The sequence below is a fragment of the Cryptomeria japonica genome, chromosome 5, assembly GCF_030272615.1.
Source record: "Cryptomeria japonica chromosome 5, Sugi_1.0, whole genome shotgun sequence".
Classification (NCBI taxonomy): domain Eukaryota; kingdom Viridiplantae; phylum Streptophyta; class Pinopsida; order Cupressales; family Cupressaceae; genus Cryptomeria; species Cryptomeria japonica.
Window position 1 is genome coordinate 3,699,349 of NC_081409.1, and position 27,109 is coordinate 3,726,457.

At 38.5% G+C, this 27,109-nt stretch overlaps 1 protein-coding gene across 2 annotated transcripts in view; it reads left to right on the forward strand.

Annotated features, from left to right (window-relative positions):
- Positions 1–2,328: 2,328 nt before the first annotated feature.
- Positions 2,329–27,109, forward strand: part of LOC131077953 (phytyl ester synthase 1, chloroplastic) — a 186,358-nt gene continuing 161,577 nt past the window's right edge. Inside the window, exons 1-3 of one of the 2 annotated variants that reach the window (XM_058015551.2) lie at positions 2,329–2,891; positions 6,484–6,535; positions 6,678–6,733. In XM_058015551.2, the coding sequence (XP_057871534.2) occupies positions 2,558–2,891; positions 6,484–6,535; positions 6,678–6,733 (442 nt within the window). In that variant the 5' untranslated portion in view covers positions 2,329–2,557. The remainder of the gene's footprint in view (positions 2,892–6,483; positions 6,536–6,677; positions 6,734–27,109) is intronic. The other variant, XM_058015550.2, reaches the window with a different exon arrangement.

Here is a 27,109-nt window from a genome sequence, read left to right on the forward strand (position 1 = left end):
TAGATTGCTTTTTGGCTCCTTTTGTAAGAGAGGATAAGAAAGAGCCTTTATATAAGTGGGCCTCGGAAAGCACAATGGTTACATTATATAAAGTCACTTTGGCATTTTGTTACTGCTGGCCGTTGAAAATGAAATGAAATGAAATTCAGCGTGATTATCATTACCTAATGTTCACATCTTTCTCGAATATATCATGTTGGGCCCTTATTTAACAATTACTGGTCAAGACTACTAGTTTATTGTCAATTATGAGCTTCTTAGATTATTAAAAAGAAAAGGATTTTTTATTGAAATAATTATAATAGAACAAAATCAAAGGAAAACGATTTTTCATTGAAATAATATAATAAATTCTCTTTATTTTTTTTGTTTTAGTTTTTATTTCTTCTTCTTTATTAATATATTATTGGCTATAACTAATTAATAATTTTATTAATATATATATATATATTTTTAATTCTTTTGGTTTCCTCTTTTGTTTATTTATTTGTTTTCATCTTTAATTTTTAATTTTAGTTTCTTAACTTTTTTATTTTGTTTATGGTTTTATTTTTTTTTCCTTTTTTGTCTCTCTTGTTATTTTTTGTTGCTTTTTATTTTTCTTTATTTTATCTCCTCCTAGACCTCGTGCCATCTCCTTTCTCCCCTCTTCTTTTTGAGTTGGATTCTAGTGAGTTGGATTCTAGTCGAAAAGCTTTCTATTTTATGTCTCAATTATCTTGTATGTTGATGATAGTGTGGTCTCAATAATTGATTCAAATAAAATCTAACAAATCAAATTATGGACTGTGGAGATTTGATATCATTACTATCCTAGTTTAATAATTTTAGAAAATTTATTTATTTATTGTTTGAGTAAGTGAATATTAACAAATTCAAAGTTATGATTTTTTATTATAGCAATTTTTAAATTTTTTAAAGTGATTTATTAGAAATAGTAGAAGAATTTAGGAGCCTCAAATTCAATTTTCATAATAGATTCAATTTGGAGGCTATAGAGTAAAAATAAACAAAATGAATCCAAAGTGAAATGTCACTCTTGTGGTCTTTTATATGTGTGGTGTTGCTCGAGATAGGTAGAAAAAGTTCAGAAGTACTTAATTACAAGTAACCTTAAAATCAAAATTTTAGTTTCATATGAACTTTGATTAGTTTAACTTTACATAAAACTATGATTAAATAATTTATATAAGAACAATAATTAAATGGAAAGAGAAAATGTTGAAAGCATTAATGTCTTATTGTTAAGTTATCAATACTAATACTAGCAAACAAATTGAATCACATAAAAACTTCTAATAAAGACTAGAAACACTTCTAATAAAGACTATATATATATATATATATATACATATGTATATATATATATATATATATATATGTATATATATATATATATACATATGTATATATATATATATATATACATATGTATATATATATATACATATGTATATATATATATATATACATATGTATATATATATATACATATGTATATATATATATATACATATGTATATATATTTATATATACATATAAATATATATACATATGTATATGTATATATATTTATAAGTATATATAAATATATATACATATGTATATATATACATATGTATACATATACATATACATATGTATATATATACATATGTATACATACATATATATATATATACATATGTATACATACATATATATATATATATATATATATATATATATATATATATATATATATATATATATATATATGTATGTATGTTAAAAATAATATTATTAATTATGAGGATAAAAAGTGTCCTACATAATAACAATTTTTGAAAAAGAGTTTAATAAAAATATAAAAATATACTAATATAATAATAATAATTTGATACTAATTTTTAATTACTTTTATTGATTTTTTTATAAAATAAAAATATTAAAATATAATAATATAATCATATTTTAATAATAATTTAATATTAATTATAATTTTATAATATAATAATAATAGTTATAATTATGCCGAAGACATCTACAATGATGAAATATGCCCTTCTATTATATGATATCTCTCGACATATTTTACATATATTTTTTAAATATAAATATACTAATATATTAATATTTTTGATATCTTTTGACATATTCTACTTATATTCCTCTTAAAAAAAAATGCTAATTCAATAAACTAAACAACAACCTTTTTAACCAAAACCCTGTTAAAAATATAATGTTTAAATAAAATATTTTACTTAATTAAATCTACGTGCTATGCCTATTATAATGGCCCTTCGTCGCATATATTCTTCGCATCGTCGACGTTATCAGAATCTTTCCTTTTCCATTTCATAAACACCTCCACGTTCTCAGTCCTTTTCTTAAACTTCTTAGTTTCTTTATTGGAAATTGCTGCTATTTTGTGGGGAGGATTCAACAAATTGATATTAAAAGAATGGATACCTATCAAGTGGGTCAGGGTGTTTACTCAGACGCTTCTAAATGTTTTTCCCACGCTGACTCTTCATTTTTCTTTCATACCGCGTCCGAAATTGCAGATCAAAGTACATGGCAATGACAATGGCCATGTTTTCCCAGGTTGCTTTTGCTGGTTGCAGAGCACACCCCAATCATGAACACCCTACTCATTTTCACTATAGATCAGTGTGCACAAAATTCTCAAAACAGTACAAGTCTGCAGAAACATTTCAATTTGAAAGAAAAAACTATTTGGGCGTTAGGAGGAAAGAATTTTCCGTGAAGTGCTCAGGTGTGAGCTTTGATGAGGTTGTGGAGCAGGCCAAGGAGATGATAAAATGTGACAACGGTCCTACCAGATGGTTCACTCCTTTGAACTGTGGAAGACCTCCTCCGAATGCCCCTTTGCTTCTTTATCTTCCAGGTTCTAGTTTGCTTATATTAAGGAAGTAATCATGTTTGTGAGAAAACGGTTATCGTATTCTATCTAAATTTTGGCCGAGGAAACATGCTTATAAAAGGAAAATGCCTATGTTTTTTTTTTCTTTCTTGTTCAATCTTCCGCTTGCATTTTGACCTCATTCCTTACTTAAGTACCTCTGGATGAGTTAGTCATCTTACTAATTGAATTGAGTTCCCTCACAGATATTTGTTTTATCGAAAATGAATGTTTTTTGATTTTCTTTTTCTTGGTAAAACTCTGAGTGAAGTTTTACCAATGGTTTTTGCTCTGTTTTTTGGTAAATATTGGGTGAAGAAATATCCCTGTATTCTGTATTTATTTTGCTTAGAGAATTTTGGGCAAGGTTTTTGAAGATGCTTTGCCCTTTTTTCTTGATAATTTTAGCCTTTAGGTGAGGTTATACCAATATGTTTTGTTATGTTCTTTTTATTGCATTAAACTTAAAAGAAATTACCAACATCAAGTTATATCTGCATAGTCATAGACACAGAAAGTCCACATGCTGAACAATACGAAACAGAGCACAAGGAGTGTGACCATCAAAATACACAGGACTTGGAATAACAGCTGAAGATCATAATCTGAATACATCGAGATATGAACACTGTCGTTCCAAATGGAACGGACAGAATAGCAGTTGTGAGTTACTTTTCAAGCTTTTGAACTTTGGTTGATGCTATCCACATTGTCCTTTGGTGTATCAACAGGAGCACTGTCTTGTGGTACCCCCAAATCATCTGGAAAATAGTATTTGTATTTAAGGATTGAAACACATCCTCACATAGTAATTAATCACCGTAAACAAATTCTTCACTCCAGTCTTGTTGCCATGGAGGACTAATCCCAAGAAACATTTATAAGCAAGCATTTCTCTGTTGCTGTTGTCATCCAAATCAAATGAAAAATGTTAAGTAATGTCCGTAGTAAATCTTGGGTGAGGATAAATTTATTTATTTTGTTATTTTTTTTTTTGGATAAATCTTGGACTAGGTTAAATCAATGTATTTTTCTATTTTTTTCATGATACGTTGTGGACAGGTTTAAATGAATTATTCTGCTCTTTTAAAATTGATAAATCCTATTTGAGGTTATATCAATGTATTTTGCAGTTTTTCTTTGGCAAATCTTGGGTAAGGTTGTATCAGTAGATTTCACTAATTTTTCTCTTATTAACTTGTGGGTGAGGTTATATCAATGTATTTAGCCCTTATTGTTTTTTAAGTAAATTTCAGGCTGAGGTTATATGTTTTTTGCTATTTATGTGAGGTTAAATCAATATATTTTGTTATTTTTGTTTGTCTAATCTTGGGTGGCTAAGATGAATCTTGGGTGAGTAATATGATATAAAAACGGAAACATATGTTGCTGTGATTTCAATGTATTTTGGTTTTCTTTTCCTAGATAAATCTTGGACCAGATGTTATAATTGTCAGAACACAACCTTGTCCAAGTGCTTGATGGAGTTATGGGTTGCTTTATCACTTTCAAAGAATTTGAACCGGAATCATGTATTTAGAGTTTATTCTATTAACATTACACCATAACCCCTTGACCCTGACCACATGTATCTTTCTTTTGTTTAATGAGATATATCATCATTCATATTTTATGCCTCTGTTTGTGTTCATGTTGTAGTTTAGTTTCTATTCTTTATTAGAAGTGTTTTGGATTTTTTTAATATTTTTTTTAACTTTTTTTAAAGTTTTCTGGTATTTGGTGGGAAATTGTTTGCCACACACCACAAGATTTTCTTGGATTTTTTGGTATATGAGTATGGCATCAATGTGTCATCAGCCCTGCTAGTACTTTCAGCGCTGTGTTTTGTTCCAACGAGAAGAGTAAGCTGTCTGTGTTATTGTATTTCTTAAAGGTATTTGTAATTGATGCATTGAATACGTTGAAAGAACACTGCCTTGTCTGCATAAACCAAGCTTAAAATGTTTTGCTTAGCAACTGATTTTTTATGTTAAGCTGGCTTAGGGTTCAAACTTTACTCCTCAATCAGTAGTATGTCCAAGTTCAAAGCTGGGTTTCCTACAGGGTGTGCACACTTATGACTTGGGGATTTTACCTGGTCACAAGAGGAATCATCATATCTATGACAAAAGCAAAAAAATCCCATTGTTCCACTCTTTGCCAAAAGTCAGGCAATTTTAACAACCTGAGTATTGTACTAAATCACGCAAGGATCCTAGTTGTGTCAATAATTACAGCTCAAATATTACTTCTGTATACCTGAAAAGAGGGTTTGCTATACCCAATTGTGTATTGGTTCAAAGAGGACTATCGGGCAGACAAGAGTGTAGGATTATGGGGTCCTCCTCATCTCTAGGTGCTACTAATTCTGAGGTTTGAGTTATTTAGAGCTTGAGACAGGGCTTAAGCCAACATTTGCAACTAATGGTTGTCAATCTTCTACTGTGGTTCGTGAGGTATGTCATGCCAAAAAGTGACATCCCAAAACTAGGATGATTGGTTGAATTCTCAAAATACTTCCAAATGCTGATTATGATATTGCTATCAGGATTCAACTGTAGTTTTTGAGTCAAACTCATTGATCCATGTTTGATGAGTAGTGGTTCACAAGAACCCATCTCTCATGAGAATGAATGGTACACTTAGCACTCATTGTATCTAAATGATGCACACAAAGGTGAAGCATTGGGCCTTCCCAAGAGGTCACCCATCTTAATACTGCTCCAACTGGAGCGTGTTTAACCATGGAGTTTCCCACAAGGTTAATCCCACTTAGCTTGCTACCTCATTTGCAAAACCTTCAACAAGTGTTATGTCTTATGAACCATTTAATATAGAGCCCCTTTAGCTCACCAATTGATAAGTACTACTTCCAAATGCTTCTCATGACCATGGAAAGCACCTTAATGGCTTGATTGATGAATCAGTGAATAGTTAAAACTTAAGCCTATTAGTTCAGAGCTAAATGCTTTAAGAGAAGGCATTTCTGTGCTTCTAACGCCATGTAAACCATGTGATTGCATGCATTTAACTTAAGTAGGGCTTGCATATCATCAAAATGCTTGCATTAGACTTTAAAAGATTGCACGACATGTATCTGTCCCTCTCGAACTAATCCTTCCTACGATACGTAATTATAAATCAAAATGACAAAAGCTCCTTTGAACATAAGGTTCATTCATCACTGCAGTCATAATTTAGAAAGCAAATAATCCATTATAATACCCATTCTTCATTTGTCGCAATATATAAAGTTTATGTGCTTTTTGTTTTATTGATGATCAATTGTGACTGGATAGAGTTGGGTGAATGTTTTTAGTTAAAAGTCATACAATATGAAGAAAAGACTACTTGTATCAAACAGGTTTTGGTAGACGCTCAGGGTAGGAGCTCGTGGCGTTAATAATTCTCTCACAATATTCAAGCAATTGCCAACATAGGCAGAGAGGTCACTCTTGACCAGTTTGACCAACTTTAGATCATTCCTTCTGTGAACATTCAATAATTAAATATTTTAACAGCTTTTGAAAGACAGATTTGTTTCCTGTGCATTTTGTGACACATCTGTAAATTGCAGGAATGGATGGAACAGGATTAGGATTGAGCTTACATCATCGGCATCTTGGAGAGTGAGTAACTATTAAGTATATTATCTTTGATATCCAAGCAATCTGAAATAGAATTTAATATAAGAGTCCTAAAATAATGTCCTGTGTAATTTTTGTGTCTTATGATACTGGGAATTGCAATATGATTATTTTTGGGATATAGACTGTTCGAGGTTCGATGTCTGCATATTCCAGTAATGGATCGCACTTCCTTTGAAGGTACTAAACACTCCTATATGTTTCCTCTATTAAAATGAAATGGAATGTAAATGACTATATATTGCATGATGCACGTGAATGGATGTAGCAGGAGAGTAAATAAGTATTGTGGAAATGAATACGAGGGATAAGAAGCATGACAAAAGATAGAAACTGAACGAAATGTAGAAAACTATGCAGTTTATGGAAGCAAGAGTACATTCAAGATTTGAACTTAGTCAATAGAAACCTTTAACATGAAAGGAAATTATAACAATCCTTGACCAACTATTTTTATTTTTTGGTTAAGTAGTTGGGTATCTATTGGGGTTGCTGCCCTTGAAGAGAAACAAACGGATACCATAACTGCTATTACAAAAAACAACTTTATTGTTTTTTATGAAGAAACACGTACAGACTAGCAGAATCAAAAGACAATACAAAAAATCATCATAGCTGATCTACTCAACCGCCTTGCAACAGCCTACCAAAAGGAAACCAGCCCAACAAAAAGCAATGATTCTAACAGAGCCTTCAGACTCCACCCCATCACTGCATTCAGAGCTTGCTTCTGTAATGTCCCCTCCTAGGAGGCTGTCAATTCCTATAACTTAATAATAGTTCTCATCTGATCTGATCGATCATGTCAGTGGATGCTTTTGACTCCTTTCCTTTATATCTCTCAATGTGAGGGAGAGGTCCCACCTCTTCATTATGGATGCCCTTTGGCAAGAGACACACCCTTTCACCATTAGCACCCTTTGAAAGAGTGCAACTCTTCATTACTTCTGCCCTTTGAAAGGGACACAACCTTTCACAATCAGATCTGCACTTCTTATTTAAATCAGATTTTCACTTCTGATTCCCAAATTATCCCCCTCTCAAAATGAGGTTCTCTTCTCCCCTTTATATCTCACGTTTGAGGGAGTCACAACTTATCATTTCATGTCTTTCGACCATTCATTAACTTAATTAAATTTTAATTATATTTTTTTATATTTTAATTTTAATTTTATTTTTATTCTTTTCTATCTTAATATTATTATTATTTATTATTAAATCCTATTCCAAAGTGGGGACATTACAGTCCGCCCCACTCAAGATTGCTTGTCCTCAAGCAATGATCATGGAATGTTCAAAAGGATTCCCAATAGGAAACGGCTTTTGAAACACTCGTAGAAAAAACACGCTGCTACTTTTTTTGTAAAAACCCTAGTTCTTGCCCTAAATCACCATTTTATGTAAAACTACAAATGGAACAAGATGCATACCACATAACCCAATTGTAAAAACCTTTGACAAACCTCATGTGGAAACCACATAACCCAAAGAAACCCTTCAATTGTGTAAGATTTGTGGGTGGAGGCCAATCAAGGATTGCTTTGATTTTTTTTTTGACTGACACTAACTTCTTTAGAGCTGATTATATGACCAAGGTACAACAGCTTCGTCATCCCAAACTCACATTTAGACTCCTTAGCGAACAAGGATTCAGCCTCAAGAATGCCCTAAACTTTGTCAAGAGATGCCTTAAATGCTCCTTCCATGCCTTGCTCAAAATCAAAATGTCATCAAGGAATATCAAAACAAACTTACATAATTGCTTGTGAAAAATGTGATTCATACAAGATTGGAAAGTGGCAGGGGCATTGGTCACCCAAAAATAATGACCAAAAACTCGAAGTGGCCATAGTGACATCTAAAGGCTGTCTGCTCAATGCCCTCCTCTCTAACCTGAATCTGGTTGCACCCTGATCTCTGTTGGCATATGCACACTCCAATGAGACATTGTAGGTGATTGAAGGTTTTGTCATTGATGGCAACCTTGCAATCCTATGGCATCGGCAAGGCATTATACTGGCAAGGCATTATATCGGCAAGGCATTACACCGACAAGTTAGTGCACCGACATCAGCAGATCACACTCTACACCGGCACTCAGGACACCGGCACAAAGAAAGGAAGTTACTGGCATAGAGGCCGACAGGATTTTGTTATATTATATTTTGTTTATTATTGTAAAAACTTTGTAAGCCGACTTGGCATGTTGTAAAATGACTCTTATATATAAAAGAGATCATTGTAGACATTTTGTAAGTAAGTAAGACAAGTAAGTGATGTATGCGAAATATTAAGGCAGACCTATTATGCGAAATATAGGTTGAAGGGTTTATGTAAGAAGCAGAGCAGCAACCGGTACTGGATCAGGCATTATAGATGCTATTGTAAAGCAGTACAAGATATTGGATTTGTATAATCCACATTGTAAGTCAGTGAGACTTCCCATTGAGCAGTGAGCTCTAGGCAGTTGGCCTTCCTGCATGTGCAGGCCCCTATTGTAAGTAATATTCTCTTATTGGCCAGTAAGTGAATATTGTGGGTCACAAATCCCACTGAGGTTTTTCCCACACTGGGTTTCCTCATTAAATCCTTGTGTTATGGTGTGCTTTTCATGTGGATGTTCTTAATTCTGTTTATTACATTATTTCTTGCATACCGGTACACTGTTATAATATGTTCTGCATGTTTTAAGTTAAGAAATACTTGTTACCGGTCAGATACTGATTCACCCCCCCCTCTCAGTATCTGTGGGATTCCTAACAATCTCAAGACCATCTTGGAGAAATAGACCACTCCATGTAGCTCATCACTCCATGGAATGGATACTTGTTTTTGATTGTTTTCTATTCAAGGCCTTGTAATCAATGTACATGCGCATGTTTCCATCCTTCCTCACCAAAACAGGTGAAGAAGCATACTGAGTCTAATGTCTTTTATCTCCAATGACTTCTTAATTGCCTTTTCAATTTTATCCTTGTGCCGCTTAGGATACCTCTAAGGAGTGGTAATGACGGGTTTAGCACTTATTTCTAACTCAATTACACATTCAATGCCTCTATCAGGCCGCCTATATGGAGGTATGCTACTAAAAACCTTGCTTCGCTTAAAAAGCAAAACTTGAATCTCTGGGTGATAGGATCTTCCTCCTCTACAACTATAGGCATGATCACACACTTTGCTGCCTACTCAACCCAATCATGTCTGAAAAGTTTCGCCATGCATTTGAAAGAGACAACTCATGGCCCTCCATTGGACATTCCCCTTAAGACAACATTCTCCCCTTCTGATTTAAATTTTAGCTCCAGTTTGAAAATTAAGTGTGATCTCTCCCAAAGGAACACAATCACTGAATGTTCAACATTGCATCTATGTCACCAATACTAAACACATAGAAGTCATCCTTGACTTCATAATTACCCAACTGTAGGCTCATCTGTGAGATCATCCTAGTGCATGTAATGGTGAATCTATCCACAACCATCACCTTGAAGCCAGCCACATCCTCTGTCTTAAGATCCTGCATGCCATAACTCCCTCATCAATAAAGTTATGAGTAGCACTAATGTCAATCAATGCCACCACACATTGCCCTCCAAGGACTGCACATACTCTAAATGACTCATTCTGAAAACTATAGAGCTGGGCAAGAGTGCCTTCACTCTTTTTCTCTTTCTTTGACTCTTCTAAAAACTTCTCATCCTCTTTTTCCTTTGAATCAGCCTGCTGGTCTGAATTTTCTGCAGCTGATTCATCTGCTGAATAGTACTCAATTTGACGCACCTACCCTTAATTGCACATTTGTGACTTAGGGCCCAAGGTTCTTTGCTTAAAACACTATTACTTCCTCAAGTCATTTAGTGCCTTGTCATCCAATCTCGAATATGTCTTCTTGGTCTGATTTGAATCCTGATGAAATGGTCTCTAATCCCTTTTGCTTTGGAAGTTCTTATACTAGAATTTGTTTCTTGGGGCAGCCAACTCTATGCTCTAGCTTTCCTCATTGCTTCTTGTAATGATGGAGGGTCAAATGCCTTAACCCGTCCTCTAATGGGCTCCATAAGTCCCTCACTAAAAAAGACTACAAACCTCCTTTCTGTAATTTTAGGAACCATCATTGAGAGCCTTTGAAATTTTGATATGTAAATGTCTAGAGAACCACACTGTTTAGATGTGCAAGCTCCCTAAAGTGCAATTCAGGATCCTTATATCAATCTCTTGATGAGTTTGTTGGTGAACTCACCATATATGGTAATCAGGCTGTGACCCAAGGTAACTAGACCATGGTACTACCACTTGTGCTATGCCATCCAAATGCAAAGAAGGAAACTTAACTACCTCATTTTCTGACATAGGTACAAGAGCCAAGTAGTTATCTAGCTTCTAAACCCAAGCTCTAGCTGTGCATTTGTCATTTTCGTCAAAGTGGGTTAGAGTTACCTTACCTAAGGCCTTCTGTAGATCCCTTTGCATTGCTCGTCCTCTCTGCTGCACTCTACCATCTCTTCTCTTCTTCCTCTAATTCAAATGGCCATTCAGGGATAAATGTTTCCTAGTCTACTCAAGAAGAGTATCATATTCAGCATAAGCATGGATGGGCCTATGAACAACTTCTCATCTTGAACAACTTGGACCTCCTCCCTACATATAAATGTAGGTTATAGGGGCCTAGGAATGGATCAGACATTGCTGCAACTGTGTATCTGTTATTACTTTGCTGGCTCATAGAACTGTTCTCCCTAGTATGCAGGGTATTACCCTGTGTATTATTCTGAAACCCTTGTGGCATGTTTGGTTGAACTTAGCAAGCATTCATGAAATCATATCTAACATTGCATCAAACTTTCTTTTAGCTCAGGTGTTAGGATCAAAGAAATGGGACTCGGACTCGGCTCGGACTCGGCAAGGCCGACTTGGACTCGGAGTCAGACTCGGCTTCAGACTCGGTTGGACTCGGGAAAGTGAAAAACTCAAGAAATTTAGAGATTTTTAAAGATTTAAAACTTGTTTCATGCACCCTTTATTGAATACACCTTAAAGACACAATAACATCATCAAACTCGATTCATTTGATTACATACACAAGTATACATCAATCACATAAGCATAAACGCAAATTGTAGCTGAAGGAAATAATAAACATAGATATATAAATATTGTCAAATGTATACAATATTACAAAACTCATGGAATAAAAAATCCATGTCATCACATGATCATCATCAAATGTTCCACACAAATACCAAAGGTAAATACAACTACAACCCTATGGCTCAGAGGAGCATGTGCTCTCTGGCCTCGATCCCTTGGGAAGGCGTCTAAGGTAGGTCTTGGATGATTCGGCAGCCATAGCCGCTCCCCGTGACACCATGCCATGCTCACCAACATCAGGAACATCTGTGTCACTATCAGTATCTGCCTCTGAATCTCCTATCTCTGCTCGTGCTCTCTGCTCCTCCTCTGCCATGGCTACAGCTTCAACCTCTATATCTACCTGGTCGATCCAATTAGTGTCATCATCACTAAAGACAGCTGCAGGATCTGTCTCATTGGCCCACTCTGCATCAGGATCAACCTCATCTAGAATGATAGGAGAGATGTCAGCTAATGCATTCTTTCTCATTCTCAGGCGTGTTGACGTGTCTAAAATCGCATTGCTGCAAACTCCATACGGCCAACGCAGAATAGAATAACCAGCTGAGTATCCTATCCTCTCTTGAGATAAGGAAGTCCCTAATGCTGCTTTTTTTTATATTGGATCAAAGGGGACGACATCAAGGTTTCTTTTGTCAGGTCTTGACTGCGGGATCTTTTAGTGGTCTGATGTGTTTATGCTGGAAACACAAGGGGGACTTACGTTGAATGGGTAATTTATAGATAAGTTCCCTGGAACTTTTATAATCTTTCTATCAAATGATTTCGGTTAAGTTGATACTGTTTTGGTGGGACTGCAGATTTTCTGGATAAAAAAGGGGAAAAAGGAGGGAAGGATAGAGAGAGAGAGAGAGATGAAATGTAAATTCTAACTAAGATAGCAAATTCAGTCAAGCAGATAGACACCTCCAAGAAACTAGATTAAACATCACCAGCTACTCAAGCACAATGTTTGCATAAATCCAGTGCAATCTTCAAAGGAGAAACAAGATTTTCATGTTATTAAGTACAGTATTAGAATTTTTACATTCATAGTATGTGTTTGATAACCGAACTAAGCACGAAAGGTCCAGATTAACCATGCAGAAAGAAAGGCAATCAACCGTTCCATAATGGTGTGGACTGCAAGGATTCTATCAGATGCTTGCTTGTAAATGCTATGCAAAAGAAATAAACATAACTGAAAGATTTCTAAATTAAGTGAAGAAGGAGACCATGCACTCACAAGGAAACTTGAAAATAGTCTTAATCTTTTGCATTAATTCCTGTAAAATTTCGCTAGAGCTTTTGCAACAATCCAAGAACTTCTTACAAAATAAGGGAAAACCAGTCCCTTAAATAGACTTCAAAAAGGATGAATGGCCTAGATTTAATCTAAACAAGTGGCCCAGATTCACCCATAAAGCATGGCTGCCCATACCCATAAATGGGATATAAATATCAACAACCACTCCAAAATGGGCAATAACTACCCAAAAAAGGGATAATTACAACAATTTGAAATAATCCAAAAAGGTGCATCAATAAAGTTTTACATTTGTTGACCAAAAGTCAAATGTCACTTTTTGGTGCAAAAGTGCACTTTTAAGATTTAGAGGGAAAAAAGCACTTTTGAGAAATCACTTTCTCTATTTCAGCCTCACACTCCTTTTCTAGAAATTGATCTTCGCCATGCAAATATTCTCGCCATAAATCACGGCCTGCTGCCCGTTCCTCACGAACGCATTCCTGGAACCTGATGCATAACTGGAAGAGCAGACTGAATGGAGGCATGGGAGGATGGCGAATTTTGTATTGCATGCCTTCGAGATACTGGTCCACGTGCTTTAAACCGTCCTTCCAGCTGGAGCGATTACGCTCAAAGCATAATATGTCTGAATGGAATTGACCAGCAAAACTCAAGTCCTTAGTGGAATAGGTAATCCTATCCGTCCCCAATCTTTCCTCCCAGTCCGGCTGGAATGCATTAGTGGACAAGTCGTTTATCCATCCCGAAACCATTGATCGGAGGATGGTCTTACCTAGTTCTTGCGTGTTTCCCAGAATCACTTCACATGCGTCACTCTCTTTGTCAATAATTTCTTTGGTGTTGTTCTTCATGGTGATAGTTCAGTACCATTCCTTAAGAACACTGATTCTATGAGGATCTAGGATGGCGGACAATGTAGGAATCTGCGCGTGTCCAGAAAAGAGCTCTCATGAGGGGAAGGGTAGTGGCAGCCACTTCGTGCATGTGAAGGGATTCCCTCTTTACCTCTAATAACTTGACTAGAGTGAGCTCTCGATGGAGGACCATTTCTTTTACTTCCTTAAGGATTCGCTCTCCCCTTCTCTTGATGTCTTGTATCCATTCCCTGACGGCCTTTGCGGTGTCCCGTACTCCTTCAAATTCTGTTGTGGTCCTTTGCGCCAATGCCGTCGGGGGAATATGGGATTCGGAGGCATTGTGTAGTGGCCTTAGGAGTTGATCGATGTATCCCTCGGCTTGCTCAGCACGAGCCCGATACATGTCTTTTTCAGCTGTTATCTCTTTGAGCTGCCTGCGTATATTCTGCACCGAATCCTTAAATTCTTCTTTTTCTTGCTCTTTAGTGGCTCGTCCGATGGGGACAGTTGTGATGCTATAATCTGCCAGTGTAATTTGATCTGCTAGCTTGTCTACGGGCGGGGTGGCAATGTGGAGAGTGCGGTTCCTTTGCTCGTCTTTGGTCACTCTGGAATATGCCTTGGGCTTTTTCTTCCCCTTAGCTTTTGCTTGGTCCATGCGCGAGAAGATATCCTCTAGATCAATAGGTGGTTTGGTGGCGGCCTTACGCTGGGCTCTGGCAATCAACCATTCTTGAAGCACTGTCTGGGCTGATAATAAGGTTAAGTCTGCATTCTGTTCTCTGACGTTCTCAGCCGACTCACCACAGATTCGCAGTTGCTCTGCTACCGGAGGAGTGAAAGAGGTGTGAAGCTCTTTGCTTGCAGCTGAATTCTCCCCTATTTTGTTGAACAACTGCCTGACATCTTCATGTGATGGTTGTTCTTCAGTTCTTTCGAGCTCATGAGTCTCATTTATCCTTTGCTCTCCTTCGACGGTGGAGTCATCTTTGGCTGTATTGTGGAGCAACAACTCGTGGCGGCTCTGTTGAGTAGGTTCATGCACTTTGACCCCCTGGGTGGATGGAATCTCTCCTTCCTCTATTTGGTTGCCCAGTTCGGTCGATTCGAGGGCTCTTAGTTCAATGTCTAGCACATCGGGCGTAGGAGGATCATTGGCTTCAAATGCATCGATGTTGCTTTGGGAAGGCGGAGCAGGTATACAATCCAATTCTACTACATCGTCGGACGAACTGGGGTCCTTTGAAGATGAAGTGACCTCTGGTCTCTTTATAGGAATCTTCTCCCTTCTTGTTCTTTTGGATGTCCGAGTCCCTCTGCAAGCCTTAGCCTTCTTTCTTTTCTTTGGTTTCTCAGTTTCTTCCCGAGGTGCACTAGACGTTCCTTCATCTTCTTAAGACTGAGAATCGAGGCTGCCCACTAAGTGGTAAGTGAATTGGACTCCCTCATGGATTAGCCTTTCAATCTGTTGATGTAACCATTGATCTGTGTACCTTGTTGGGGCTGCCATGACTGCCTCAAAATCAGTGATTGGGTCCTGGGACCAATCGACGCCTGGCATGAGATGCCTTACTGCTTCAAATTCCCGGACCTGGAGGCAATTCCCTGAATCTGTGAGCTGATCTAGGACCCGACGGTATTCAAAGAGTCGCATTTGTTGCACACTTAGTCTAGAATATTCCCGCCTCTTGACCTCGTAGTCATCAGAGCAATTCTTCCAATAGTCTTCAACTGATTCCTTTGCTCTGTACCGCCTACCATAGGCTCTCTTCGCCAGATTATCATGATCGAAATATTTTCTTGGAAAATGGTCCTATAGGCCAGCTCTGCAAGGGACTCCTCTGCTAGGGTAGGGGTCTTCAAGTGGACATCATGGTTGCCTATGATCATGGGGAATGTGAATCCAGCTTGCTTGCTTTCTCGGAGTAAGATGCCGGCCGGGCGTGACTGCCTTGCGACCTCCATAAGAACTACTTTGTCGGTTGGGTACCGTGGAAGTCGGAGAGGGGCACCATCAAAGCCTGCTATTCGGATATAGGAGAACCTTGGGAACTGAATGAACCAGGCTCCATACCTCTGTACGAGAGTAGTAGCTTGCTCTGAGAGCCTTATGTGTAATCCTCCCTGCATTAGCTTGACCAGGCGCATTGTGAAGGCATCATTAACGCGCTCATACTGGCCAACTGCATAAGCTGGGCTGCTCTTTTCCCTCTGAGCTATATCTTGGTAGTGCAGTTGCGGGTAACAATCACAGACCTTCACCTGACCAGGCCCATTTCCGATTTCTCCTTTCATCATCAAACCTGGCAGCGGCTGGTTCTTGGCGAACATGTAGACCAAATAAGAGGTCATAGTGAAGTATTTCTTCGTTTCCAGCTCAATCAGCTGAGTGTGGATGTTGTCGCTTATGATTTGGGCCTAGTCAAACTTAGACTTCCCAGCGAAGACCTGCTCTGTTAAATAGAACATCCACTCTTCAAAGTAGTTGGACTTAGGAAGTCCCATGACTCGGCTGAGTAATGTGATCATATCCCCATGCTCATTATGAAAATCACTTCGTGGGGTCTTCTTCCCAATTCTGGTGCTCGACAGCCTCTTCTCTTTGTACCATTCTTCATTGATCAGTGCTTTGCATCGGGCCGGATTCATATCATATGCCCCTTGTGCTTCATCTATGGTCATAGCTGCGGGATTGTTTGGAAAGGGGATGTCAAATGCATCGCCAATGGCCTTGGGAGTGAAGTTGGCGATGGTCATTTTCTCAAGGAGCACCAGTCTGGAATTTGGCTAAAAGTGCCGGGCGGCCTCTACCACCAACTCATAGTTCTGCACTGCTGGAGGAAATCCTGCTGCTTGGGCAATGCCACTTTCCACCATCTGCCTAGGCTTGCCATATGCGTTAGGTGAGAAGACCCGATTCCTGAAGTCTTGAATGTCAATATGGCCAAGGTTGGTATCACTGACATTGTCCTAGACGCTCTGCACTTTTGACTCCCTCAATCCTCCCCTCTGATATTGGTACTTCATCCTTTCTACCTTGTGCGGGACATCTGATTTGGATGCTCACGATGTCTCGGCTGCAGCGGGCATTTTTGATGATTCTGTCGTCGATTTAGGCATTTATCCTGCACAGCCGGATGCGAATTACGAGGTGATACAAAAGAAGTAAGGCGGGTTAGATAGAAAATATTCTAGCATGCCAGGATTAATTTAAAATTTAGATTGGACATGGAGCGACCTTTCTAGCTAAAAGGGCTTGATCAATTTTAACCACAAAATTCACTAAGATTTTTGATTGCGAATTTATACTTAATGCTTTCTGGATTTTGGATTAATTTTCAACAGAGACAAACATGAAAAAAATTTCTCCTAAGTTTGGAAATGCAATTTCTAGTTAAACCTTAGGAGTGAATTCTAGATTTTGACTGCTTTGAACAACGTTTTACAAGCGCAAGAGATGCAAATTTCAAAAATTCAAGCATTTTGATCAAATTTCACGCATTTGTCTATTTGATTTACAAGCATTTCAGATGATCATACGAGGCAAAGCGTACCTACCTGATGAGAGTGGATGGCGAGAGATTGCCCGACTTTGCCGCGTGAAGACGAATGGACGATTTTGCAAAGTTTCGAATTCCAACGGTTATCTCCTTGATTTAAATTTTTCGCGGTTGTTGGACGAAGGATAATCTATCATTTTAAATGGTTTTTTTACACTGGGTAATTGGCAATCTGAATTTGAATGATCTGGAAAAGTTAATGCAGCGTTTTACCTTGAATGTGATTTACGCGAAGTTGGCTCTGTCTCCCTTTCAAATCTGACGTGATCTTTCTTTACATGAAATGCAGCAGCATGGAGGGGGTTTTACAAATTTTGAATTTCCAAATTTGGGCCTGTGCGCAGCGATTTCGGAGAAGTGGAGGACTTTTAAAATTTCAAATGATTTCACCTTTCAACTTCGGACCTTTGGCGAATGCGGAGGCCCTTCGAAATTTAATTTTGGCTTTTATTCAATCTCAAGGGCAAACTTCGGACCCAATAACGTCTCTTGCAAATTTCGCGTTTCTGCGTTTTGGCGAACTGGAGGGATCTTCAGACCATGCATTGCCTTTAGCATTTTGCGATTTTCAGGCTTTTGGCGAATTTCAGAGCACTTGGGTTTTTGGCGAACTGAAGATTTTCGGAGCACTCACACTATTTGCAAGTAAAAACTTCGGACCCTTAACGCTATTTTGCAACCTTTCCAAACATCTTCGGAGCTTAAGCACGCTTTGCAAATTTCAGAGTTTTTCAGATGTTTTGCAACCTTGGAGATATTTTAGGATTTTTTACGATTTCGTAAAAACTTCAGACCCTAAACGTGTTTTGGCAAATTCCACTAACTTCGGACCTCATAACCTCTTTTGCAAATTTGATATGTTTTGAAATTTCGGAGCTAGGGTCTGAAATTGAGGACTTAAGGCGAATTTCGGAGCTAGAGGAGCTTTTCGCAACTTTGGAGACTTTTCACATCTTCGCCCCAGTGTCCGAAAATGGACGCTTTAGGTGTTTTGGAGCTTATAACATATTTTGCAAAATTTTGTGTTTTTTAATTTCGCCCCAGGGTCCGAAAATGGACATTTAAGTGATTTTCGGACCTAAAGGGTCTCTTCGCAACTTTTCACGTTTTTTAATTTCGCCCCCCGGGTCCGAAAATGGACATTTAAGTGATTTTCGGACCTGGAGCTGCCTTTTGCAACACTTAAAAGCATTTTACATTATTTTCAGACCAAATGGGAAACATCGAATTTTGAAATTTTCGCCCTAGGGTCCGAAATTCGGCCCCCTGGGTGATTTTAGCAACTTCTAAACCTTGCGAAATTTTAACCTCTTGGCCTCTGGGTCCGAAATTCGGCCCATAAGGCAATTTTGAAAACTTACGTAAAAATTCGGACTTCAGACCAGTTTTCGCCAGATTCTACAAATTTGGATCTTGGAGGCTTCGGAATTCTAAGGCATTTGGGCAAGTTTCGCAACTCCGACACTTTGGCCAGAAAATTCACTCCTTCACCAGTAGGCGAAAATCATCCTTCATTCAAATCCTACAAACATTCGCGGGGATAAACCTTATGCAATCTGCTTTGTAGCTCTTGTGCAAAAAACGACGACTTTGCTCCTCGTGCGACCTTTAGACGCACTGCTCTTGCTTGGCGGGCCTCGCCAATTTCTACCACCTTACGCCTATCCAAGGCGATTTTCAAAACTTCGAACAAACTCTTGGCGTTCACACCCGAGGGCTAGATTAGTCGGGTGGATTCATCGGCTCTTTTCCTTGACATGATCACTTTACGGACAAGTCGCGGACTCGCTTGAAAAGACGCGAGACACTTTGTGCGAAACTCAGCAGGGCAAAGACGAAAGGCTCAAAAACAGGAAGGGGGACCCTGTCGGCGACAGGGAGCGTGTGCAACGCACAACAAGGCGGAGGTTGTAGTGAACAAAGACGAGATCATTCATCTTCTCCACAGATAATCTATTGCACCTCTTGGAGTGTATGTGCTCAAACATACTCCAATTGCGCTCACAACCAGATGCGCTGCATGGTTGGCTCAAGATGCGAATGGCCAACTTCTAAATATTTGGTGTCATTGGGCCAAAAAAGCTCCACCAATTATCTGAGTTTGAAATGAGAAATATAAATAAAATCAGTCTCACTCATAAACTCATTTAACAATATACAATAAAAATAAAATTAAGCCTTACAATTTATTTTTACCTGGCATCATAGTTGTCCTACTTTCTTTGGAGATAGGACAAGAGAAGGTCTGCCCTTGTGCATTTGAGAACAACCGTAGCTCTCGAATAAGCTCTGTCTGAGTAGTACCAACAGGTGCCATCTTCTCCATGATTGAGTATAGCCCATTAAGGACCTCCACATCAGCCTTGAAAGAAGGGATAAAATGGAATGCCAAATTCAAATAATAGGCTGCTGCATGGATGGGCCTATGAAGCTGATGATGCCATCTCCTATCAATGATCTCCCAAATGGGACCATACTTGCTCTCATCTCCTTCATAGATGGATTTGATGCCCTCCTTTGCCCTATCCATGCCCTCATATATGTAGCCCATTGTGGGCTTTTCTCCATCCGCAACTTGCAACAAAACCACCAAGGGCTTAACAAACTGCAAAATTGAAAATATTGTGTAATTTAGAAAAATGAGCAAATAAGAGAATATGATGAATAAGTTATAAAACAAAAAGTTAAATTGTAGAATTTATAAAAAATTTACCTTCACTATCTCATCACAAGGGACCCAAAAGTGTCGCTCATAAAAAATGCAGTTTGCCATATCTTTCCCTCCAGGGGTGGCAGCATAGGATGAGGAAGACCATTCCTCACCAACAATCATACGTCTTAAGGCCGACTTACAGCGAAGCATGGACTGTAATGTGATGAAGTTTGTGGCAAATCTTGTGATTCCTGGATGAGCTAACTCCTTCTGCTCTATGTATTATCTCATAAGAGCCACCCATGAATGATTATATACAAATTTGCACACATTTCTTGCCCTTTCTACACATCTCTTGACCCATGGGAGTTTTTGTTGCCGGGAATAATCATTATGTTATGTTGTCATATTATGTTTATGTTGTCGTCGGTAATAATGAGTTACTACAGTCAGTTAGTTAGTCGTCCCAAAGGGCAGTTGGACGCGACGGTTGGTCGCACCCCTTCGGGTATTATATTGCATACCGTTCCTTCTTATGATCATCATGATAGTCGTGTTTGGGTTTAATGTTGCAAACACTTGATGTACATGGACTGTTGAATTAATACAAAGATTGGTTATTTAATATATTTCCATTATGTTCTGTGCATTTACTTTCTGCAATTAATCGTTTACCCGTATGTGGCAAACATTTGGCGCCGTTGCCTAGACATACTCAGGAAAGGAAGGAGCGGATGGCGTATGGACACGACGGGCCTACCCGTCGGTGAGATTAACCCAGAGGCCGACAACGCGCAAACGGAACAATTGTCGTGGGACGCAGAGCGTGATGGCAAGAGGCGAGGGGGAAATTGAACCCTGTAATAATCCCGACACACTGTTGATATAAATCGTGGCCGAAAGGCTAAATAAAAAAAAAAAAGTTTTTTTTTTGTGTACATGGTGTGTGCTTGCTATGTACGGAAGTGATTTATGCCAAATATACTAAATAAGAACAAAAATAAAAAGATACAAAGTGACAAATGGGAAGTGGTACAAAGAGCGTTGAATCTCAGACAACAAATAGAACGAAGGCATAGGCTAAGGCAGCTTGCCGAGGGACGACCGACCGAGGGGTTGCTTGAAGGGAACCCAGGAGGTGTCACGGAGGTTGTGGAGGCAAGAGATAGACAGAGAGAATTACACTCTCTACATTGTCGTAGGGTTGCCCGAAGGGAACCTAGGAGTCACGGAGGGTGCCGAAGGAGAACTCTACAGTTCGCCAGAATACCACCGTAGGGTAAGAAGTTGCGAAGAGTTGGTGGAACAAACAAGGCGAAATCTAAACCTGATTGATGCTACCAGAGACCTGTAAAGCGGAAAAATCGAACCCTAGTCGTTCTCCCCTCCCCAACTCCAAGGAGAGAGCAGGGGGAGTCACTAGGGTTGATGGTTTTCACTTAGGGGAGACTTTACATTCAAAAGAGGGGTTGAAACCCACAAGATCCAATCCCACACAATGCAAGATGAGTTTCAAGGGTTAAGACATCAAGGATACCCTCTTTTGTAAAGAATGTAGATAGAATGATTGAACTAGGAATGCATGTAAAGTAGGAAAGATTCGCTTATAAACAAAGATAGGGATATGGGATGAAGTTGCGGACCTGAAATTAGCAGTAAAATGTCGAGACGGTGCTGTTCTGCAAATTTGAGCGAAAGTTGACGGGACGATGGCGCCCGGCGTGCACACGGTCCTCCGAAAAATCCGCGAAACGAAGGGGGATCTGTTCGTTTCTGCACAAGGATTCCAGATCTTCAATTACAGCCGCGTACCTGCAACCTACACACAGAAAAGAGAGGACGATTGGGGGGTTAGGGATGAGGGGTTTGCCTTTAGGTCAAACCCCGGTTTTGGAATTAACCAAGAAATGAGAATGCTGTAAATGTAAATGTTTGTAATGTAAACAAGTACTGATACCTTGTTGTAAGAATGTTTGTATTCTTACATGCGAAGGTGTAAATGTTGTTGTATGTTGTATGTTGTAAGTGATCTCCTCTTCAATGGTTGAATCCTTGTCTTGAATGCAACACTTAGCCTTGAATGGAGACTTAGAATGATCAATTGCTTGAAGGAATGCTTGAATGCTTGAATGCTTGAATGTTTGAATATCGCTTTCGCCTTTTTTCCATCTATGTCCTTCCTCAAATGGGAGAGGAAATGCAGTTTTTATACTTGTCAATTAGGGTTGAAAGACTGAATTTCCCGACCTTAGGCCGACCAGGAAATATTATTTTCCAATTTGCAAACTTAAAGACCCGAAGCCCCAAAAGAGACCGGGCCCAAAATAGGGCCAGGGACCAGGGCGCTGGGCACCATGGTCCTGGGGGACCAGGGCGCTGGGCGCCCTAGTCCTGAAGGACCAGGGCGTTGGGCGCCATGGTCCCACCTCCAGGGACAGCAGGGTGCAAGGAGGATCAGGCCAGGGTGCTGAAAAATGCAGTTTTTGATGTCATGAACAAGTTTCGGGGTCTCCATTCAGGTTTAGTGTTGCGTCGCCATCGTGAAGACCCAAATGCAGTCGAAATTGCAAGTGTCGCAATTTTAGGACGCTACATTTAGCCCCCACTTTAGCGGGAGTATAAGCGTACGCCCATACTTCCGGTAAAGTACAAGGAAACAACATTGAAAGACTTTCACCACGTCAAGAAGGCAAGATATACCAAGCCCCCAGTGGACTAAGGATCTTACGACTTCGATCAAAGTAAAAGGGAAGATCACGAGGGAGAACCATGACTGTCAGTAGTAAGGTTCCCTCACTATGAGTCATGCAAGAAAGATATCAAAAATTTTCAAGGCAAAGCTAAATTTGTCAAGAAATTTTCAAGTATCTTGAAAAGATATGAACGGGATGTATGCCCCCCTACGTTAAAGCGATCGCACAAGCCTCACCGGGGGTGATTGCTTTAAGGTAGTGATACATATAAGAAATGAGAAAGGAGCACGTTATCACAAGGATTTAGCCCCCAAGTGTGAGATAAACCCAAGGATAATAGACACAAAACACAAAGCACAAGGTGACTTCGCTTTCCTCGGGGTCAGTATGCTGTATGATAATTCATGTATGTCATATGTATGTATGCATAATTGTTCTTCATTCCCCAATCAAGGAATGTCACCTAGAAGAAGGGAACACATGTGTCTTTTGAGTTAACATGAGAGAGACCAAAAGAGATCTCAATGCTTTGCATCGTCCTCAAGTAGACAACATTAAGGACAACAAATAGAAGAATGGGAGTAACACATAGAAGAAGTAACAAAAGAGAGGAGGAGAGAGTCTGCTATGCTAATGAACTAGTCTAGCATGTCATCTACCCCTCGATCTTGCTGATCAATATTTCGGGAAGGTAGGAAACACGCTAGAAGAGAAACATCCAACACAGCAGATGGAGCTATCACAAGATCCAAACAAGGGCTATGTTCATGTTCCGAGCCACGTTGTTCTTGTCTAGGAGCTAGGATAAGTGCTTTAGAAAATTCGTTAGATAGATGGTTATCAACATCAACACATTCATATTCACTATCAGAATGAATAGGAGTAACATTTTCATCATGCATAACATTTTCATCTATATCATCATCAAGATTTATAAAAATAGGATCTTTAACTCGCACAGGATCAAGACCATCATGCATCTTATGTTTAGGAGATTTTGGCTCATTTTCCGGCTGAGGAGAAAATGGAATAATATTAGCTGAAGGTGTTTCTGGGGATTGCAAAGTTTGAGAAGCAGCTGCCTGAGCTCTAAGACGACGCTTTCGTCGGCGTTCACGTGCAGAACGATTTCGTCTAGTCTTAGTAGGAAGTTGAGAAGATTGAGGAGGAGGAATGTTCTCATCCTTATCACTTGGGTGTTTAGGTTGTGGTCTCTTAGGTTGAACAATAGGAGAAGAGGAAGGTCTCTTCTCTCCATAAGAGGAAGGAGGAGGAACTGCTCCATATAAGGGAGGAATATTTGGTTTAGGAAGGAGACCAAGTCCATCATGACGAGGAGGTATAGGTCTACTTTTAGGAAGTTTATTAGATATAGGCATAGTCACATTCATAGGAATGGGTTGGGAATCTTCTTGAGGAAAGACATTAATTTTATCTTTCAAAGGAAGAACTTCCTTCTCAAGAACGATAGGAATATCAAGTTTGGGTGTTCTAGGTTCACTTAGAGATAGGATCATATCTTTTTTCCACTTTTGATAAGATTTGAAAAGATGATCACTTCGCGGAGGAAGAGATTGGAATTGTTTAGGCCAAAAATAATCAATAGGAACGCTAGAAGTTCTTTCAGCTGGTTTAAAGAGACTATGATTGACAGTAACAACTTCACCATTATGGGGAAATTTCAAACACTTGTGCATAGGAGAAGCAATAGCTTTCATGGAAGATAGCCAAGGATAGCCTAGCTTCACACGAAATTGTTCGGATGATGGAATAATAGCAAAGTCCACATCAAGGGATTTGTTATGGACCTCAATAGGTAATGTAATAGAACCAATTGCAGGAGAAGAAAATGCATCAAATAGTTTCTCAACCACATTTGTTTCATCATAGATCACTTGATTCAATTGCAAAGTAAAAAGAAATTCTTCAGTAATGACATTAACCATACAAGAAGGATCAATAAGCACTCCACGGCAAGGTGTATTCTTGACTTTTGCAACTATATATAAAGGACCATCAGGTGCCCTGATAATTTCACTGGAATCAAATGTGATGGAAAGTTCTTTAGGGATTTTCTGCTGCTCCACAAAGTTAATCACATTCGGAGTCATAGACACAAGATCATCAGGTGAGACAGAGGAATCAGTAGTATCAATCGCATTAGAGGTATGAGAAGGCAATGGATCAGTAAAAATCTGAAGATTTTGGTTAGGAGGAGCTACAGATGTGTTGCCTTTATCATTCACACCAGAAACAGAGATAGTATTATTATCAATCAAATCTTGAATTTTACCCTTCAAAGCAAAACATTTTTCAGTATCATACCCAGGATGACGATGAAATTGACAAAAAGATTTGTTATCAAAATAGGGTGAGTTAATCTTTGCAGGATCTATTTGCCTTATAGGAGGGAGAGTAAGCACATTTTGTTCCAATAACTTATTCATAATACTATGCAATGATTCATTCAAAGGAGTAAACTTTCTTTCTTTCTTGAAAAACTTAGAAATAGGGGGCACACCTGATGCCGCATTCACATTGTTGTTGATGATGTGTTCATTGAATTTAATGGACTCTCTGTTCGGTTTAAACTTCCCAAATGGTTGTTGACTACTATCACCCTTATCACTCGGAGCCATAGGATTTGCTTGTTCCATTTGGCTCACAGTCAGTTGATAATTGTGAAGAGTTGCGCACAACTGTTGGAAAGAAGTAAACTCAGAAAACAAGAGTTTTTCTCTAATATCTTTTTGTAAATTAGAAATAAAGATTCTTTGAATATCATTGTCAGGCACTGGAAAAGAAATTTGAGCATACAAATGCTTATATCTACCAATGAAATCAGTCACTTTTTCTTTAACACCTTGTTTACAATGCATTAAATCGATCAAAGTAACCTTAGGACTTATATTGTTTTGAAATTGTTGAATAAAAGCATTTGCAAGTTGTTCGAAAGAAGTAATAGAATAAGAAGGCAACGAGCAATACCATTGTAGGGCTTTATCTCTTAATGTTCTAGTAAACAGTTTTGCAAGCAACCTTTGGTCATAAGCAAAATCAGTGCATATTGTTTGAAAGGTCTTAACATGTGTTAGAGGATCACCCTTACCATTATAAAGCTCCAAATGCGGAATTTCAACATGTTTAGGGGGGATAGCTCGGACAATGTCAAGAGAAAGTGGGCTCGCAACATCAAATGTGGGCACACTAAACTTAGATTGATTCATAGAGGCAATTTGTTGCTGTAAGGAAGAGACAGTTTGTGCAAGATTGTTAATGGTCGCTTCAGTCGAAGAGTTCATATTGGAGGTGTTAGATTGTGATGGAGGTGTTATGTTATTGAAAGAAGGTAGAGAGTAAGGTGGTGGGACACTATGATAGTTAGTCATAGGAGATGATTGGAAAGGAGGAACACTATAAGGAGGAATGGAAGGGTTAAATGAATTGCCCCCTTGCGTCATGTTCATTTGTGGAGATATAATAGGAACACTCATTGAAGCAATGAATGAAGAAGTTGGATTGAATTAAGGAAGAGGGTTGATTGAAGAAGAAGGATTGCCCCCATGACTAGTGATCATAGGAGGAATGTCTTGTATTGAAGTAGTCATTATGTTTGATGTAAAAGTAGGTACACTAGCAATAGGAGTTGTCAAAGGGATAGAATGATTGTCTTGAGTAGGAGGTTGTGTATAACCCAAAGTTTCAGCACAACTCTTCATAGGCATCACATTTGAATCCACAATGTGTGCAATACCACGCAGAATATCAATTCCATTCTTATCACTTTGAAGCATACGTTTTAGACCCTCAATTAAAGGAAGAGCTTGACTATCGAGGTATTCTTGAGACATCCATTGTCGAAAATCATCAAATTGGTTATCCAATTTCGAAAGTTGTTCTACAGAAACCTCATGGAGAGCTTCTTCATCATTAAGAGGATTAGAGGAATTACCCATGTCCTCGTTAAAAAGGCCATTCAAATTAGGTTCCATCTCCTCGGTAATTACACCTTGGAAAGACTTAATTCTAAGGCTTCGTCTAACGGGAATAGTATAAGTAGGACTTGTTGTTGTAAAACTCATGCACTAAAGAAAGAGAGAAGATTTTGAATTTTAGAGGTAGCAAATTTCAATAAAATCAGCCAATCTCCTAGATTTAAGCTGTTAAATGCAATCAGGACAATCTCCCGAAATTTCGGAAAAAATGTCCGGGACCGTGGCGAATAGAGTGCACACGGTCCTCGCAACTTTTTTCGAAATTTTCAGGGATGAAAGTTATGATGATTTTAAAGCTAATCTGAAAAAATTGAGTGATTTTATGATCTGTAGATAGGCCAAATTAAAGTTGCAATCTCAAAATTGAACCCTACCCAGATTGTTGAAAAATGTAAAAT